Source organism: Dipodomys merriami, unplaced genomic scaffold, assembly GCF_024711535.1.
Source record: "Dipodomys merriami isolate MVZ:Mamm:240054 unplaced genomic scaffold, mDipMer1.0.p SCAF_22, whole genome shotgun sequence".
Lineage (NCBI taxonomy): Eukaryota > Metazoa > Chordata > Mammalia > Rodentia > Heteromyidae > Dipodomys > Dipodomys merriami.
The window spans coordinates 7,154,004-7,173,895 of record NW_027203604.1 but is presented as its reverse complement, the minus strand read 5'-3'; the positions used below and the strand labels follow the sequence as shown (position 1 = coordinate 7,173,895).

Here is a 19,892-nt window from a genome sequence, read left to right as displayed (position 1 = left end):
GTCCTGGGGCTGGAACTCAGGGCCTGAGCATTGCCCCTAAGCTTCTTGGCTCAATGTTATCACTATCACTTGAGCCATAGCTCTACTTCTGGCTTTTTTGATGCTTAATTGGAGATGAGAATCTTACATGCTGTCCTTCTCTGGGCTGGCTTTGAATAGCGATCCTCAGATCTCAACCTCCTGAGTAGCTGGGATTACAGGTGTGAGCCACTGGCACCTGGCTAGAGATGTTATTTTAAGCATTAAATACAGGTATGCTAAATATTGAATCATTTGACTATTTGTTTTGCTTGATAGTAATAGCATATAACTGGTTTATCATATTTAGGTCTAGTCCTGGTTGTATCTTACTGTAGAAGTTAAAGTGTACTTGAGATTGGAGAATGTAGTCATTCATTCTCCACAAGACTCCCTTCAGATGTTTACTTTGAGGTGTATGGATTAGTGATCCAAAGTTTGTTTCAAACTCTTTAAAAAATCTTTGCTTTCATGTAAATATAATAAGAGAGATGTCATTTCATTCTTGACTTCTGATTGCTTTTCATTGAAAGGGAAAATCATGACGGATATGTGCATCCTTTTGCAGACAGTATTTGCACTTTGTAACAAGTCTTTCTCTGTGCCAATTTTGAAAATACAAATGTTTTTATGATACTACTGTGTGTCATTCTCCAAATGTTATTAATTTTGGCAAAATGAATCCTTCTTTTTGTTCCATCAAGTCTAATTAGCTTGGAAGTAATTTTATACTTTCATAATAAGCATGCTTATGTTTGTCTGTTTAAGCAATAAAACAACAATTTCAGCAGATTACTAAGTTGATTGAATTGGAATGTTTATTGATAGGTCACCATGTTTCCCTGTATTATTCTATGGAGATAAAACATTAGGTCATGTTGCTACTATCTAACACTCACATTTGTAGTAATAACCCAGTGTTCTCAGGTTAGCTTGATTTATCTGCCACTAAATTTTATTGGAAGTTTCAATGACACTGAATTTATGCCATAAATTTATCCCCATAATGGGGAATAGGTATAAGAAAAAAATACCTTGCTTTCATTAGGCTATTGGCTTGATTAGATTTTGATCAAATTAAACACAAAATATGCTAGCTCTATTATAATTTATGGTAGATAGTTGCTTTCTGTGCTTTTTGAATATAATCTGGAAGTATCTAAACCATTGTTGGCATGAAGTCTTATGATCAAGTGTCAGTATGTACTGAAAGTGTGCGAATTGTAAAATGATAGTTATGACTGATTCTTTTTTTTTTTTAAGACATGACTTCATACTCTTAAATTCTTTGAAAATATCCGAGGAACTGTTTTTGATATTACAATTGCCTGTTCATTCATCTTGAGAAAAAGATTATATTAGATGGAAGGACATAAAATTGCTAGTATTTAGTTTGTTTTATGCTGTAAAAATGGCAATTTCATGCAACTCAGTTTAAATGAAATTTTATGTTTCCTTAAACTTACATATTATCTTTTTCCCCTGAAGATGTCAACATCTTAACTTATCCCATATTTTGAAACACATTTTTTTACATTTTTATTCCTACTTTTTTTTCCCCCAGAGTGGAGGAAGTTTAAGATTAGCTCTGAAGGTAGAGAATCAGGTTAGGGAAAGTTCACACACACAACACACAACACACACCACACAACACACAACACACACACACACACACGTCATTTTTTTAGTTTGCCAATGAATATAAAAACTTGTGTCTTAGACTGGCAACATTATGCATATTGGCATTTAGGCTCATGGTTATGAATTTTAAGAAGTTGCTTCCCACATTTGCAAAGTTTGGTAATATCCTAAGGTTTCTTGCCAATGACCATTTTGGAAGTGGTTCACATTTTCACCATTGAATTCTGTTTTTTCTAAGTTACCTTTTCTGGGTCTTAACTTTCTGAACAACAGTATAGAAAAATGTGCCTATAAATTGGCATATATTCTTGCCTATTGACTTAGTTTTTATACTCAGTGTTTTGTTTTGGAAAATTAATTTCAAGATGGTTAAATACATTTCTTTTTTTCAATTTTTTTTCCTCTTTTCCTTTTTATTTTTCAGTACTGGAATTTGAACTTAAGGTCTCACACTTGCTATATAGGTTATAAACTGGCACTCATCACTGAGCCATACCTTTTTGATTGTTATTAAGATTTTCTCTTGATAAAATAAACTTTATAAATCCTTTAACTTTATGTGACTTGGCTCAGGATCTTGGTCAAGGATCCTCTTGGCAAAGAACCTCAAGGAGGTAGTCAGGTATGAAGTCAAGCTGATAGGAAGACTTGATGGAGCTTGTTGTGGAGAAAGTGAATGGTTTTGGCTTAATCCTCTACTTGTTTCTATGTATGCTTTTTACTAACCTATCCCTTGGTTTCTCTAGTAATTAGCATATGACCAGACTGCTTTGTATTTTCTCTATGTGTTTGATCTGACAAGTGATACCTCAGTTTTTTTAGAGCATAGTGTCTAAGAATCATGATTCCCTTTACACAGATGACCATACACACACGCATACGTGTGTGTGTGTGTGTGTGTGTGTGTGTGTGTGTGTGTGTGTATTTTAAGATTAGGAGAGATGTTTTTCATGGGTGCTAGTAGTTCACGTAGCATTGTGCTAGTAATTTACTTCTTGACGATCTCTTTTTGGTATTTTTTTGACTTTATGTTAGATATATCATTAATGAAATACCTTAAGAAATGGAAGACTTCTCCAGTGGGGAGTTTTGAACCCTTTGAAGGCAAAGAACTTTATTTTAAGTTTTAATTTCCTGAATGTGTATTTCCTAGGATGCTATTAGATTGATGAGCTCAGCTGTGAATCTGTATATGATTTAATGCTCAGAATAAATTCCTGTTGGTGCTGTGTTATTAGCTAGTTTTATTAGCTAGTTTTATTAGCTAGTTTCACCTTGGAATTTTCTTCTTATCCCCTTAAGGATAGGAGAATTGACTGTGTTGCTTTCTTGCTTGCTATCTTTATACTTTATTAGTGAACATTACTTACAATTTTATAAAATTGGACATTTTTATTGATGACAAAACTGAAACTCAGACATTAATTCACTTGTCTAAAGTTACATGGGTAGATATTTTATGTAACAAGTTTTATTTTATTTATTTATTTATTTATTTATTTATTTATTTATTTATTTATTTATTTATTTGGGTCCAGTTGTGGGGCCTGAACTCTGGACCTGGGTGCTGTCCTTCAGCTCTTCAGCTCAAGGCTAGCGCTCTACCACTTGAGCCACAGCGCCACTTCCGGCTTTTTTCTTTTTGCTTATGTGGTGCTGAAGAATTGAACCTAGGGCCTCATGCATGCAGGGCAAGCACTCTACCACTGAGACACCTTCCCAGCCCCTGTAACAAGTTTTAAATGCTGCCTGTTTTCTTCCAGAGTTGATACTATTTCTGCATTATCACACTAGCAGCATCTTACTAGTACTGACTAAGAGCTGAAATCAGCCCATTGGAATATCTAATAAGATTGAATAAGTCAACTGTCCCATATTTCTTGTTTTGATCAATATATCTTAAGGTATAATTATCAAAATTATGATATCATTCATTAAGAAATTTAAGCCACACTAGTACTATTCATTTTCCCTAAGAAACACACCTCTCGAGAGGTGCCATAATTATCAAGATATTTTCCTGCAAAAGAAGTTTTGAAGGTGTATCATTTGGAAGGTGTTTTAGGTATTCAACAAACCAGTTTATAAGTACAATGCAACTTGATGGATGTCACCCCTTTCATTTGTCTTTTTTTTGCCAGTCCTGAGCCTGGGTACTGCCCCGAGCTTCTTTTGTTCAAGGCTAGCACTCTACCACTTGATCCACAGAGCCACTTCTGGCTTTTTCTGTTTATGTGGTACTGAGAAATTGAACTCAGGGCTTCATGCAGGCTATACAAATACTCTACCACTAAGCCATATTCTCAGCCTTGTGTGTCTTTTTTGAAAAACATATATTTTATCAGTTGAATTACTTAAAACTTTTTGATGTGTTATTAAAAGGTAATGCATGAAGGATGGAATTGTTAACAGTGGAGAGTAACTCCTTAATCTATGGAAGACACTGGTTTTGTTTCAATCTCTAGTAGTACAAAACCAAAAAAAATCCCCCAAAAAACCAAAAAACCAAAAAACAAACAAACAAGCAAACATCCCTAGACAAAACCAAAACAAGAACTAAAACCTAAAACAAGCATACTCTCCAAACCCCCAATTATTTCCACTTATTTAATTTCTTAAGTGCCTTAGGTCTGTAAATTATCTGCTATCTATTATTATAGTGGCATATAAAGAGAAAGTAATCTGGAATTTAATATTCACTCTATGTCAACCACTCCATGAAAATCATTCCTAAAAGCCTTGTAATTTTTTTCTTTTGTCCTTTTGAACCCACCTTTATAAGAATTTGAAGGGGCTGGGAAGGTATCTCAGTGGTAGAGTGCTTGCCTTGCATGCATGAGGCCCTGGGTTCGATTCCTCAGCACCACATAAGCAAAAAGAAAAAAGCCGGAAGTGGCGCTGTGGCTCAAGTGGTAGAGTGCTAGCCTTGAGCTGAAGAGCTGAGGGACAGGTCCCAGGCCTAGAGTTCAGGCCCCACGACCGGACCTCCTCCCTCCCCCCAAGCCCCCCCCCCCCCACACACACACAAAAAAAGAATTTGAAAGCCATCAATTAAAAAAGTCACTGAAATGTAGTTTGCATGTAGTCTCCAGTACAGGAAGAATAAAGTTCTGAAATTTGAATATTCTCTTGCATTTTTTGAGTAACCCATTCATTCCTGCTTTCATTTGTATACATCTTCCCTTTCCATTTCACCCCTTTTCTCCAAGATGTTTGAAAGCATATGTAATGCCTCCCAGGACTGAGATTTTGCTCAAGTATGTGAAACATAACAGATACTGCTGTGCTGTTCTTAGCAGAGAATGGTGCTGTACCAGCCAAAACATGTGAGCCCCATGCAGCAGATCCTTGTGTGCCTGGAAGAGGGAAATTGTCCGATGGTTTTCCCCATCTGCTAATTCCATCAGCACAGCCTGACAGCAGCCACACAAATAGCCCAAATGTTTTTCTTTAGAGAAACTGCTTATGCTTAGTTCAGAGAGATCATACTGAGCAAGTGAATGAATCTGACCTAAGTCTGTTCTGAATGTAAAATTTCCCTCATTTAAAATCCTAATATTACTCTGGCTGTAGTTTTTAAAGTTTGTCTGTATTTATAATTATACCAATTTATTCCTTCCATTTATTCTTTTTAGTCTGTTTTTGGTAGGAGTATATATACTTTTATGTATATATACTTTTATGTTCTGTTTTTAAGTCTGTTGATTTAGTATTATATGTTGTATAATGTATATATATTGTATAATGTGTATATTTATATTTCATTAATCTTGAAAATCTTTTTATTGCCTGCCTAATATGGTCATGCCATAATTTATTTTCATATTTCTTAAAAGATAGTTCTTTTGGATGCTTTGGTACTGGACATTAATCTTTATTGTCATGAGTGATATTCAGTGATGTTTTTGAGTGACTGGTAGAATAAAGGCATTTTTCTTTCTCTGAAATGATAAAAACTTTAGTGGAAAATTTTATATTTCAGAGATAAGTGGGTGTTAGGCTAGGCAGGCTCTGATTGTTATTTTTATTAATTTTAAAGGCTTGTATTTTTAGGTATGCCTATTAATGTGATTTTCTAGGTGACTTATGTAAAGGTGTTAGTGGAGTTCTAGAGGCCAGGAGTCCAAGTAGTGAAGGCATGATCAGTCCCAAGCTGTTTATGGCCCTGAATAGCAGCTTTATGGTGGACTCCTATAATCTGTTCGAAAATTAGTTAATCTTATTTTTGCATATGGAGAAACTGAGATTTACACTTGTAAGCATTTATAACCAGGCCAAAGGTTGTTTGGGTTTTTATGAATGAAGCAGTTATTTTATTTGAATAGGTTAGATCAGAGCTCTACCTTTAAAATCATGCTTATCTTCTAAGTAATTTTGCATCAGTTTAACTATCATTTAAAACATTCATTGTGACTTTTTGCTCTTTTAAAAAAGATTATTTTTTAATTTTATTGCCAAGGTGATGTACAGATGGGTTACAGTTACATACACAAGGTAATGAGTACATTTTTTGTCAAATTTCCCTCATTTTTCTCTCACTTGCCCTCTCTTCCCTAGGCCACCCCTCCCCCCCAGTTTTACAGCCCATTTCCAACATATTGTCTTGTTACTATTGCTGTTGCATTTGTTCCCTCTTTGTCCTTTGTCTTACCATTCTGTTGTTCCCCTTCTCTTCCCTAATTCAGATAAATGTATATACAATACCCAGGGTACCAAAATCAAATATATTGACAATAGGAGATAAACCCTAGGGGGAAAATACAAAAGAAACAAGAAATCATATAATGCTCTTAAAAGCTATAGATATACTTTTGTTAAAAACAATATAAATTAATTCATATAAAAAGCAACTAGGAATACTTAATAATTACAATAAAAATATTTGCACCTTCTCAAGGTGTCCTGTCTTTCATCTTTGGTCATTTTATTAATTTATAGGGTACTACAAATCAGTATTAATTAGAAACCTTTTAAAAATTCTCTGAACACCCTAAGATTCTGATAGTTAATTGCAACATGTCTTTAGAATCAGAAACATTTTAGGATTTCTTGAGTTCTCTATTGAATTTAGGGGGTCTGCTCTTCCTCGTTAAATGTGCATTGAGTCTCCCTTGAAGTCCCTCTGAGCTTGCTGTTGTCATCCAGTCAGTATCAGAGCTCGTACTGACTCTCAGATATTGGGGTTAAATATCAAGCCCAAGACAAACATCAGGTTATCCCATTGAGACTCTATTGTTCTTTTATTTATGGTACTAAGGAGGGACAGGTATGACTTAAATAGTAATCAGGGAGGATGCTTTTGAAGATGCATTAAAGACATATTTGCTGTGATAAATAATTATTGTGAATTTATGTATAAGAAACTGTAGAGGCAGAAAATGTGGTTATTTCTCAATTCCCAGATATGACATAGATAAGGAAAATATTTTTAGTTTAATTCATATATCTTTTAGCTTTATTATTAGGTTAGTGTGCATTGCCAGTTTTTCTATTAAGAGCTGTTAATCCTAGAATGTTCAGAATAATAGATAATGTTTGGTTTCAGAAGTATTATTCAGAATACTCCTGTGAACAACACTTTCACTCTATGGTATATGTCACCTGCGAATTGATATGTTTGGCATTATGGCATGCTCTTTTATAAGATAGAACTGTTTATTGTTTTTAGTGATAGGACAATTAGGTAATTTCAGAGAGCTATTGTAGGTGCTGACAGTGTGTTGGCAGTATTTTTGAGAGGTCATCTCATTACATTTACTCAAGGTAGTATGATTTCCCCATTTCTCCTTCACAGTGGTATTAGTTATAGGCCTGGCCATATTTCACAAAATGGTTCCTTAAACCATTGTTTAAAATTCCTTATGCAGCACAACATTTCAAAAAGATCTGGTGCTTGGAGCTATTAGAAGCTGTTTCTGTGAATTCAGAAGTGCTCATGCAGATTAAAGGACTTCATGTTTGGGTTCATGTTTCTCTTGATTGTATGATACCTGTTACAGGGCTTTGCATTTTTTTTTTTTCTTTGAGACAATTTCGAAGTCTTGAGTTTCCACCATGAAGTAGGAGGCTTACTGAGGAATTAAAAAATAAATTAAGTGAATGGCATAGAAACCATTTTCTCTGATATCTGGCAAACTTTGCAGATTTTAATGAAGGTATCAAGAGGATAGGAAGCTGCTTTATAGTCTTGACTCTGTTGTTCTTGAAGATTCGTAGGTTGATTAACCAGATTTGGAAATTCTTGCTTGGTTGCAATAACATGGTCTACATCAAGTTGTTTTTCTTTTTTCTATCAAGTTTTAACTGCTCAACAGTGACTGTGATACTAATATACACATGGGTATAGAAGTAGTTATTAGTCTTTTTGATTTTAGGAACTCTTATTCTTAAATATTTTGAAGCTCTCTGAAAGGCTTGGTTTGATTTTGGTTTTCTGTGTTTTCTTCTCTTCTTTCCTTTTCAACCCTCTTCCTTTATTTTTTCCTTTTCCTATTTCTTGTCTTTGTCCCCTGATCCTTTCCTCTTTCCCTCAATTCTCTTCCTCTCACTACTCTTTTTCTATACTGGGGACTTAAACCAGAGACTAGTTCTTGCCAGGCAAGCTATACCTCCATTCATTCACTATATGTAATAGACATTAGCTTATGTGTTAAGGCCTTACTGGTATTTAGAAGTCTCATGTTAATTCTCCATTCTTAGCCTCTAGTCCTCATAGTATGTCTTGCTCATTGTATTTTCATTCTTTTCCCCCAAAGAATTGCCTGAGGTCCCATCTACTGAGGAAGAAGTAGAAGAAACAGAATCCTGGGCAAAGCCTCTCATTCATCTTTGGCAAACAAAATCTCCCAATTTTGTGGCTGAGCAAGAGTATAATGCTGCTGTAGCAAAGATGGAGCCACACTGTGCCATTTGCACTCTGCTCATGCCATACTATAAGGTAATTGGGATGTGGTTGTCAACATACCTTTTCACTGCTTGCTACAGACACTGTGTGACTCCCTCATGAGATCACTGGCGGTCATTGTAGACTTTGTATTATATCAAAAAGGAGACAGTAATGGCCTTCATAGAACAAAGAACAATTTCTACATGCTTCTTAAGAAGCTGTGTTTCTGGCAGTACTTTGTCTTTTTTGGATATGTTGGTTTATTTCAGGGGAGTATTTAATTCCAAACTCATAAGAAACACCAAGCTGAAAGCTTAAGCATATAACTTTATATAGCGAGAACACTGACCTTGTCTCTGTTTAAGTTTGAAATGATAGTCTCAAGTAAGATAAATGGCAATGTAGGCCCTAATTTTTAAATGCCTTTCTTCACCTTCCCATGTGGAACATGCAAAAAACACAGCCAGGACTGGATTTGAACATCAGCTGTCCAGTTCACCATCATTAGCCAGTTTTCATTGATGTTATTTCCATCATTATGTCATGCACTTTGACTGACAGCCTCTCAGCTAAGGCAGAGCCACATTCTTCAGTCCTAACAGTGAAGATATATCTTTAGGAATCCTGTCAGGGTAGAATTATATGGTATGTTTTAAGGTATAAAGTATATGAATATTGTCTTTTATGGTCATACTTTCAGTAATAGATTCAAAGGTACAAGACATCTTTCTTAGAGCTCACTGTAAGAATAAACACACTTGTATCAGATGTTTCACAGGAAGTGAACGTGTGATGTTTCCCATTTTTAGACTTTACGAATAGGGTAGTTTATATTTTTGAGGGGGAGTGCTGAGATTTGAACACATGACCTCATATTGGCAAGGCAGGAGCTCTGCCACTGGAGACATTCCACTAAGCTTCTTTTTGCATTGATAGCTTTGGAAAATAGACAACATGCTGTTGTGTCCAGCAGTTGATCAAGATGTACTCTTGTGAACTTTTTCTTTTCTCTGGCTGGTCTTAAATCACTATTCCCCTGAATCTTAGAATTTCAGGTGGCTGAGATTACAGGCTTGAGCTACTTTATTTGGCTTGCTTCTTGTTATTGAATGTGGCTCTGGTGAGTGACAAACAATTTTGCTTTAGTCACTAAATTTTATTGATTCTTATTTTGACATCCTAATTTGCCTATTTCTATATAACCAAAAAATTTCCTATTGAAAAGAAAAGATTTGGGAAATTATTAATATAAAATCTCTGACGATTGTAATTTATTAGTTATAGTTTCAAATAAATGCTAAACATTTTTCACATATTTTGGTGGGAGTGAAAGTTTTGTTTGGCACACAATCCTTTCTTATTTGGTCACATGTACCAGTTCTGCCTCTTTCTACTTAAGCCTTAGTAGGAGGCAAATGGCTTTGAAGCCTCTCAATGCTGTTGTCTAGATTCAGACTGGGGTCTTTGAAAACGCTTCTTCAAAGGTAACCAGGTAATATTTTTCATTAAATGAAACCAGGTCGTACTCTGGTGTAAATAAAGAGGCAAAACAATTTACCTGATAATTAATGCTTTCTGTGAACCACTTCTGGAAGAACTGTTTTAGTAGTTTATCATTTCCTTCTTTGAGCAGAGCATTCTCTTGTTCCTAAACGTTTGATATTGTATGAAAGTCTAGAAGGACTGATAAAAAGCTAGTAGTTTGGTTAAGGAGACCAACAGGAAGAACCAAAGTAGAATCTGTCAGTGACCAGAACAATAGCTTCGAGTGACTAGAATAAATGAGCTCTTGTTCATGTTTTCCACTCATTTGAAATGTTGTGTTTTTCAGCCAGATAGCAGCAATGAAGAAAATGATTTGAGATGGGAGACAAAATTGAATGAAGTGGTTACTTTGGGAGGAAAGACTAAGCCCCTCATTCCAGAGATGTGTTTTATTTATAGTGAAGAAAACATAGAATATTCCCCACCTAATGCCTTCCTTGAAGAGGACGGAACAAGTCTTCTAATTTCCTGTGCGAAGTGCTGTGTACGAGTTCATGCAAGTAAATATGTCTATAATTTTTCAGTCACTGGCTTTTCTGTGCTTTTCCTATTCCTTGTTTCTCACCTCTTTGGAACCTGTCAAATCTATTGCACTGAACTATTGGCTGATTCTCACATTTCTTCTAGTGAAAGGATGACTAGATAATCTTCTCTTTCTCTCCAGTTTTCTGCAGTGCCAGTGGAGAGCAGGTCTGGAGTTTCTGTTTGGATTCCAGGTGCATCATAGGGCACTTCTCATGTATTTGAATTTTGTTTACTTTAAGATATTGGTTTGCAAGAACTTAATTCGGATGTCTGACAACTGATAATTATATTTCTTTGTGCTTTTTTAGAGAGAAATAAATAGTCCCTTAGTGACAGAGTTATGGTTTTACTGAGCTAAATGTTTTATTTTTCACCTGGTTTCCAAGGGGAACTATCATTAAAATACATTTTTTTTCCCCTGGAAGGAAATGGTTCAGCCACATATTTTATTAATCAACGTGGTATTTTTATATAAAAGTTGGCTTAATATGGAAATACTGCAGAATGTTTGAAGGAATCTATTACCAACTGTGTCTTAAAGCATTATTCCATATTTCCGTCACCAATACCAGCATTACTACTTCCCCCACTTTCTCCCCTCTCCTTCCCCTCCCCCACTTCCTCCTCATGCCCTCTCCCTTCCCCCTCCCTCTCCCCTCTTCCCCTTTACCCTTCCTTCTCCTCTTTTCCCCCTTCCCACTCTCCCTTTCTCCCTCTCCCTCCCTCTCCCTCCCTCTCCCTCCCTCTCCCTTCCTCTCCCTCCCTCTCCCTCCCTCTCCCTCTCCCTCCCTCTCCCTCTCCCTCTCCCTTTCCCTCTCCCTTTCCCTCTCCCTTTCCCTCTCCCTCTCTCTCTCTCTCTCTCTCTCTCTCTCTCTCTCTCTCTCTCTCTCTCTCCCTCTCTCCCTCCCTCTCCCACTTTCTATTCTTCTCCCTCTCCCTCTCCTCCTCCCTCTTCTCTCTTCTGTTGGTTGTGAGGCTCCAACTCAGGCCCTGGACACTGTCCCTGAGTTCTTTTGTTTAAGGCTAGTGCTGTGCCACTTTGAGCAACAGCACTACTTCCAGTTTTTCAATGATTAATCGGAGATAAGAGTCTTATGGACTTTTCTGCCAGTCTGGCTTTGAATTGCAATCCTCAGAACTCATCCTGAGTAGCTAGGATTACATGTGTGAGCCACCAGCACCTGTTTTCTTTTCATTTTTTCTTTTTAGTGGTGCTAGGATCCAACTCAGGGCCTTATGTATGCTAGCTCTGAGCATTTTATTTTCTTTTAATATACTTATGTATAGTCTATTGCTATGGAAGTAGTTTGAATGATTTGTAATAGAATTATTATCATCTTTCTTTTTTTTTTGGTCCAGTTGTGGGGCCTGAATTCTGGGCCTGGGCGCTGTCCCTCAGCTCTTCAGCTCAAGGCTAACACTCTACCACTTGAGCCACAGCACCACATCCGGCTTTTTTCTTTTTGCTTATGTGGCACTGAGGAATTGAACCCAGGGCCTCATGCATGTATGGCAAGCGCTCAACCACTGAGCCACCTTCCCAGCCCCATATCATCTTTCTTAACACACAGCAATAATAGTCTTATATTAGAGTTGAAATATCCTCTTATAATTATTAATTAGGTTCATTCCTTCTCAAGCATCATGTGCTTGGAATATGATACGTTTCTTTTTGTATAGATATCAAGTTGTAATACACATACACATTCATGAATCCAACCTAAATTATTATGTACATTTAAGAGGCCGAGCACACAAAAAGGAGGGATTTAATCTTGATTCCTGAATGCACTAGCTATATAAACATATAAACAGATAAAGCATATAAACATATGCTTTATCTGAGTAGTTTATAAACTCAGTTAACTATGTTAGACTTTTCTTTGGTTTAATCACATCTCTTGTTTTTGCTCCTATCTCAATTGTGATTGATCCTGGTAGAAATTGCTAATTGAAATTGTTCCAAAACTCTTTCTTCTGTAAGGGTATCAGGTCCTTTCCTTTCCCTTCCTCCCCATCTCTCTTCTTTTCTTCCTCTTGTCTCATTTCTGTTCATCTTCTGTTTATCCCTTTGAGATAGTCTTACTGTATAGTACTGGCCATCTCAAATTTGAGTTCATCCTGACTCAGCCTCCAAATTGCTGCAATTACACACATGTTTACTTGCCTCATTAATTGTTATTTTCAGTACGAGAATCAAACAGTAATATATGTTGCTTTGTGCTATATAATTATTGCATATATTTATACCATCAGTCATCTCCTTATTTATTTTGAACCAGACATTGAATTGAAAACATTCCTTCACACTGATCACAGACTGTGTAGCCTTTGCCCCATCACTGAAATTAAAGCTAATTTAGATTAATTTTTGAAGTGTAATTTTAATTTGTTAATTTAAAAGTAGTATGTCAAATGTATTTACTGTGTTATTTTAACATTCCCCAAAATTGCTTTATGAGTTGCATTTTAATTTGAATTTTTTATGTATGAATTGAATAAATTTGATGGCTTAGAAATTCTACCTCTGTGATAATATTATAAGAACTAGTTAGATTAATATCAAGACATATTAATTTTTCCTGGGACTAATGTCTTATTGATTATGATGCTTGAGAATTAGAAATATTTTTTAAATTTATTTCATTGTAAAGTTGCTGCACAGAGGGGTTACAGTTAGGAGTAAGACAATGAGTACATTTCTTCTCAAGCATTGTTACCCCTTCCTTGTTGTTCTCCCATTATCCCTTCCCTCCCCTACCTCCCTCACTACACCCTGGAAATATCTTTAAGCCAGATTTGCTTGTTTTTTCTAAGCAGTGGGAGTCAAGAACAGTTTGGTAGATAGTTGACCTGGCTTTATGTATTTTCATGTTGAGATATGTCATGCTTTAAAGATGCAACACACAGATATGTGTTATTTTTTAGGTTGTTATGGTGTCCCTTCTCATGAGATCTATGATGGATGGCTATGTGCCCGCTGCAAAAGAAATGCATGGACAGCAGTACGTAGTGTATTTTAATAATGCTTTACTCCTCTTTTCCCACTATCTACTGTGAATGCCTTTAAATCAAGGAAAGATAAGATTGCTCTCATGCTCTTGTATGCAGTTCCACAGTTCACTGTTTATTTATTTGTTTTGCTGGTCCTTTGGCTTGAACTCTGGGCCTAGGTGCTGTCCCTGAGCTGTATCCCTGGCTGATGATACCAGAGCAGGAGTTTAGCTTGACGTTATCAATTATGAGAATAGCCTTTATTTTTCAACAGTTACTAATGATAAAGCATTAAATTTCCTTGCAATCAAAGTTAAAAACTTAAAAGACAATATATGGAGTATGCCCTGCATGATGAAAATTTATCTATAGTTAGGTCTCAGTGTGGAAGTAGACATATGGTGACTATAAATTAAAAGTGGCTGAAAGGGATTTTGTTTTGAATGATTTCATTGCTGACATTCGCTTTGGAAAGTGAGGGAAAGAAAAAGGAAAATATGTGCACTCTTTATAGTTGAAGTGATATTTTGTGTTAGAGTTAATATGTCCTATTTAAGAAGTCTCTTCATTGGTAGCCTTGAAATGATCAATTATGTTAGCAAATTCTTAGTAAATATAGAGCTTCTGTAAGACAGTCAGGAAGCTTGTAGGCAGGACTGGATAAATATATCCAGTCGTTTAATAGTATGAAGTTATTTTATTTTCGGCTACTGGTTTGGAGCACTTCTTATCTATTTGTTAATTCCTTTTGGAACAGTGTTTTCCCCTTCATGATAGTGCCATTAGAGACATTCTAGACATTAGTGAATCCTTGTTTTTAGGTGCAGAAAGGCAGTACTCTGACTTCAGTTTCTGCTTACTAGTTAAATTATTTTTATATCTCATTACTTTTAATTTAAATTTTTATGGTTTATCTACTATATGCATCAATCTCTACAATTTTAAAAAGTATAAATCTAATTTTTCATTTTGTATCCATACATTGGAAGATTTTTCTGAGTCTAGGCATTTCTTTGAAACACAAATACTATTTTGTGGCCATACTTGTAATTATGAAGGAGATGTAGTGAACGTCTGGTATTGGCTGGTAAGCTAAATAGTTTTATAAATAAAAATAAGCACTAAGCTAAGTCCTTATGCTGTGTAGCATATTAAAAGATTTTCCATGTGTGATCTTCTAATGAATTTATAATAAAGAATTCTGGAGATTAAATACAAGTAAGTCAAGGAAATCTGAAAGAATTCGACTAAGAGTCAGTGAACATTGAACAGCATCAGCAATTTAGCAGCTGCTTCTAGGAATTTTGGGTGTTCTATCAGGGACCTTTCAGAGGATGGGAGTTGATTTTCTTAGAGTACCACATGGAAGTGAAAATGGGGTATCAAGACTAGTAACAACATGAGAACAAGACAAAAGTAATATCACACTCAGGTTTATGGCTTAGGTTAACCATGACTTGCTAGTTTTCTCTACATAGAAGCATTGAGCCTGTGCTATTCTTTCTCACCTCTAGTTTGAAAAATTCTAAATAAAGAATTAATGATTTGTGTTATGTCTTGCTACCAAGTGTTTTATTACCTTACATAATTTATAGGGGCAGGTAGCAAGGGAAGATAAATATATTTGCTTACATATTTATATAAAGAAAATCTAAATTGAAGAAGATTTAAGAGCAACATAAAAAGAAAGCTTGACCAAAAGTTAATATAATTTCCCTTCTAAAATTAAGTTCCATTTTAAAATTCTTTGATTATGGCTTTCTTTGTATTTCCATTTTGTTTTTGTTTTCCTTAAGAAGTACATATCTTCAAGAAAGCCAAAATTATTTATGCATTTTGTAGTATAGTTGGAGATGATAAACAACCACAAAGCATACTAACAATATTTGATATTAGTAGTTATTGGTTAGATGACAAATTGATATCATTATACATTATTTATCAGTGAAAATACCCTATATGATAGAACAATGGTGCACATCTTTCATTATAAATTTGTCCAAACCTCTAGAATATACAGTATCTATAATAATCTTAATATAATCTATGGGTTCTAGGGATAAGGATCTGGCTGTTATTGTTCAGCATTTATAACCAATGTTCCCCTGTGGTGGGAAAATTTATACTTGGAGGATATGTCTGAATGAAGCAGGAGATATATAGGAAGTCTCCATTCATCTCAATTTTTCTGTGAATCTGAAATTGTTGTAAATATCAAAGCTTAGTAAAAAGCTGTTTCAATGTCTTACTATTGATGCATCTACTTTCTGTTTGGGGATTCATGGTAGTGTACATTATGCCCTAAATTCCTTTTAATTTCTTTTTATCTGTTTCCACTTTTTCACATTTTCATTAGCACATTTTAATTGTACAGTGTGAGGAATTCATTGTGGTGTTTCCCTATTGGCATGTAATGTACTCTGATCATATTCATCCCTTCTGTTGTTCGTATATATACTCTCCCCCTTCATCTCCCTTTACATTCAATTCAGGAGAGTTTGAATATGTTCATATGGATAGTACAGTGAAAAGCAGTTATTCTTTTTTTTTTTCTGTTTGAATATTACCATACTATAGAAAAGTTAGGTTTTTCTAATATAAGATGAAAAAAATATTTCATTGGTTAGAAATTTTATTCACTATAAAGAAATGTGTAAACTACATAATTGTATGCATTTATTATATACTGAAAAGAATTTATGGTACTCTGAAGACTAATAAAATTGCATTGTACACATATAACAAACATAACATTCTTCTTTTCCTCATAATGGTTTTAAGAAATCAGAACTCAAACATGAAAGGTATTTTAGCTTGACTGTGCATATTTGCCATGTTCTTTATTTTCATTATTTATTTCTTAAAATGGAGTAACATTAGGTATGAACAAACTATACCTTGCTGATCATTTTGAATAAGCCTTTCAAAATGATTGTATTTATGCAATACAAGTAACACTTATTGAATTATATAAGTACAGTGATTAAAAACAAACACCTTGGTGGCTATTGATAATTTTTATTGCTTGATTATCAGAAAGTATCACATACAGATTGAGTTGTGGCTGTCATTCATTCATGCCTGAAGTCTTACATGTTTCTGAATGAAAGTGAAGTCCTCTCTCTGAATAATTTTTCCTCCGAGAATTAACTCCTCAAACCACCTGAAGAAATACTCTATATATCAAACCCACCCTCATGGTATTATTGAATCTTGGGGGGTAACAAACCTATGTCTCATGTGCATTGAATCTTTTAGGGTAATAAATCTATGTCTTATGTGAAAAACATTTATCTGACAGACTTTCTCATCTTTAGGTAGGACCTCAGTCTTAACTCCCAACTCCAAATCTGAGGTAAAAAGATCCACATCTTGGGCTGGGAAGGTGGCTCAGTGGTAGAGTGCTTGCCTTGCATGCATGAGGCCCTGGGTTCGATTCCTCAGCACCACATAAGCAAAAAAGAAAAAAGCTGGAAGTGGTGCTGTGGCTCAAGAGTGGTAGAGCGCTAGCCTTGAGCTGAATAGCTGAGGGACAGCGCCCAGGCCCAGAGTTCAGGCCCCATGACTGGACCAAAAGAAAAAAAAAAGATCCACATCTTGTATAACTTGCAACTGTTGACATTTTTTAGAACTGTGAAGCCCCAGTCCTTATGAGTCTCAAGTATATTACTGCACAGTAACTAGTGAATGGAGAAAAGTAGTCTTAATTGGGAGAGGCTTTGACTCCTACCATTTTTTGAGGTTGGGTTCTACAGACTGAGGTCTGTTTCTCAGGTAGAGGTACATCTTGTAAGAAGCAACACAGTTGCCACTGAAGTATGAATGAATTGCCTCCTGTTCTGTTTATCTAAAGCAGGGATTCTCTTACAGTGAAGATTATGAGTTATAGTAAAGCTTTTTTTCTCCCTCTTCAACTTCCGAAAGATAATGGTGCTGGTAATTTATGTTACAGATTAGCAGTCATTTAGCTCTTTGAATCTTCTGATGCGGTAAAAGTAGTTTCATCATTTAAACTTTGGACTAACAAAATCAGAATGACTAAATGATATAAACTAATATAAATTGTAGGGATTTGTTTTTCATAGTTTGTGCTAAATTTAGTACTAACAAAGACTAAAGAATTCCTTGTTTATCTCAGAAATCTCCTTTTACAGATAAGAATTTAAAATAATAAAATGTTTGAGCTGAGAATGTGGCTTAGTGGTAGAGTGCTTGTCTAGCATGTGTGAAGCCCTGGGTTCGTTTCCTCAGTACCACATACACAGAAAAAGCTGGAAATGGTGCTGTGGTTCAAGTGGTAGAGTGCTAGCTTTGAGCCTCTTTTGCTCAGCCCCTGAGTTTAAGTCCCAGGACTGACAATAAAAAAATAAATAAATAAAAATAAAAAGGATAAAATGTTAGCCTGGGAAAATAACCAGGCTTAGAGTGGTACTCAGGCTTCCAAATTCCTAGGCTTTGTATTGTTCTGCTTAGCCATTTGTTTTTAGAATGGGAAAAAGCCTACACAAATAGCCTCACTCTGAAGTTTTTTTTTAAAAGGCTTTTGTTCATTTGTATATTTGTTTACAAACTTCTAGTTACTCGCTCAGTATATAGTCACTAGCATTACTGTTTGGTTAGGACAGTTGCTTTCCTCTTTTATATTCACTATAGTTTCTGATCAAAATACCTTCCTCAACACTGGATTATATCCTGAATCCAATTTTCCTACTGACAACAGTGTTGACATTTTTCTTTTTCAAAGAGCTCTGAAGTGTCTTTGTAGATCAGAGCTATTGATTTTTAGATCAGATTGGCTTATGGCCTTGAGAGGTTGTGATGGCATTGCTGTTCCCTCTGATACATTCTATGCTGGATTTTTTATTCCATGGAATTCTGTCAGGACCAGGTGATGAGAGACTGTCAGCTTGCAAGGCCGGCTTTGATCTACATACAAAGTAAAGCTAGTAGAAAAAGGAAGGTCCTGCTCTTGTCAAAAGACAGGGCCATCCGCAGTGGGCAGTGGCCATTTCAGTCAGTGGTTGTGTTTGCTGCCTTCTTTCCTCATAGAGGTGTCTTTGTGAGCCAGCAGCTAGGACTGTACTCTTCTGTGTGACATATGCATTTGCACTTCAAATTACCTTGTGCCTCCTTTGGAGAAGGCAAATTATTCCAAACAGATGCAAACTTAAACCTTGGCTGAAAAAGACCAGAGTGGTAATCATTGGTTTATTTAATAAAAAGTACAGCACATTTGAGGATATCAAATATTCTAACAGCCTTGCTATGATGGGGAAGTCTTTCTATTAAGGAAATTCTATGGTCTACAAATGACACAAATAATTTTTTTCTCTGTTCCCTTTTTCTCAATATCCATCCTATTTATCCACTTTTACAGTGGAGAATAAGAGAGAGAAGTGTACACAGCTTATTGTAAGTAGAACTCTATTCATAAATAGCTCCTTGATTGAGAACAAATGCCTCATTAATCTTTAGTGCTTCAACCAGAGAGCACAAGGAAAGTCAGGAAGAATAATGAGTGACATTATGGAGAGGCGAACACATAGCATTGCACACCAGTCTGTGTATGCCTGAGGTCACAGGCTGCAAGGCAGAGCTCCTTTGCAATGAGAAAAGAGATCCCCAGGAAGCAAAGAAGGAAGAACTGCAGTGCAGACATTTCTCATGACTGGCAAAAGTTAATCCAGTAGAAGACTGAAGAAATCATGTACTTGCTGTTTATTGTCCATAGTCATGCTGCGAACAAGGATAAACCAGCTGAGTTTTCGTTTAAAAGCCAAATGTTGAACAATTTTAACAAAGTTAGATGTATGTTCAAGTTGAAGTACTTCACTCAAGATGCTGGAAATACTATTATGTAAATTCAGTAAGCTCCACGTAGATTTCTTCCACACAAGTTGCCAATTATATATAGGTGCTGCTTCTTGCTACTTAGAAAGTATGCCTCTTTTGCTATATAATACATCCTCTGCAATCCTCAAAATTGTTTCATATTAGTGTAACCAATGCCATTAGTAATGTAACTCCAGAGAAAAGTATTTTGAAACAAACAGTATGGTTGATCTGATTTCTTTTGGAAAGTTTAGTTGGTTAGCGTTGTAAATGAGATCAAATAGCTCCATAATCTTATTACTTAGAGGATACAGAATGAAAATTCAGGTTACATATTATAAGGTTCTAGATGGTTTCAACCCATTGGAATGAATACAAGACCACTTCATTTAAATATAGTGGTGTCAGTCATTCGTTGCTGTTTTTTCGTGAAAATGTTCAAAAATAAAGT

The 19,892-nt window shown here is 35.6% G+C and overlaps 1 protein-coding gene across 4 annotated transcripts in view; it reads left to right on the top strand.

Annotated features, from left to right (window-relative positions):
- Kdm4c (lysine demethylase 4C) overlaps nt 1–19,892 on the top strand; it is a 315,679-nt gene that overhangs the window by 189,766 nt on the left and 106,021 nt on the right. For all 4 annotated transcript variants that reach the window (XM_070033227.1, XM_070033229.1, XM_070033228.1 and 1 more), the window contains 3 exons: nt 8,415–8,596; nt 10,377–10,590; nt 13,544–13,620. In XM_070033227.1, the coding sequence (XP_069889328.1) occupies nt 8,415–8,596; nt 10,377–10,590; nt 13,544–13,620 (473 nt within the window). The remainder of the gene's footprint in view (nt 1–8,414; nt 8,597–10,376; nt 10,591–13,543; nt 13,621–19,892) is intronic.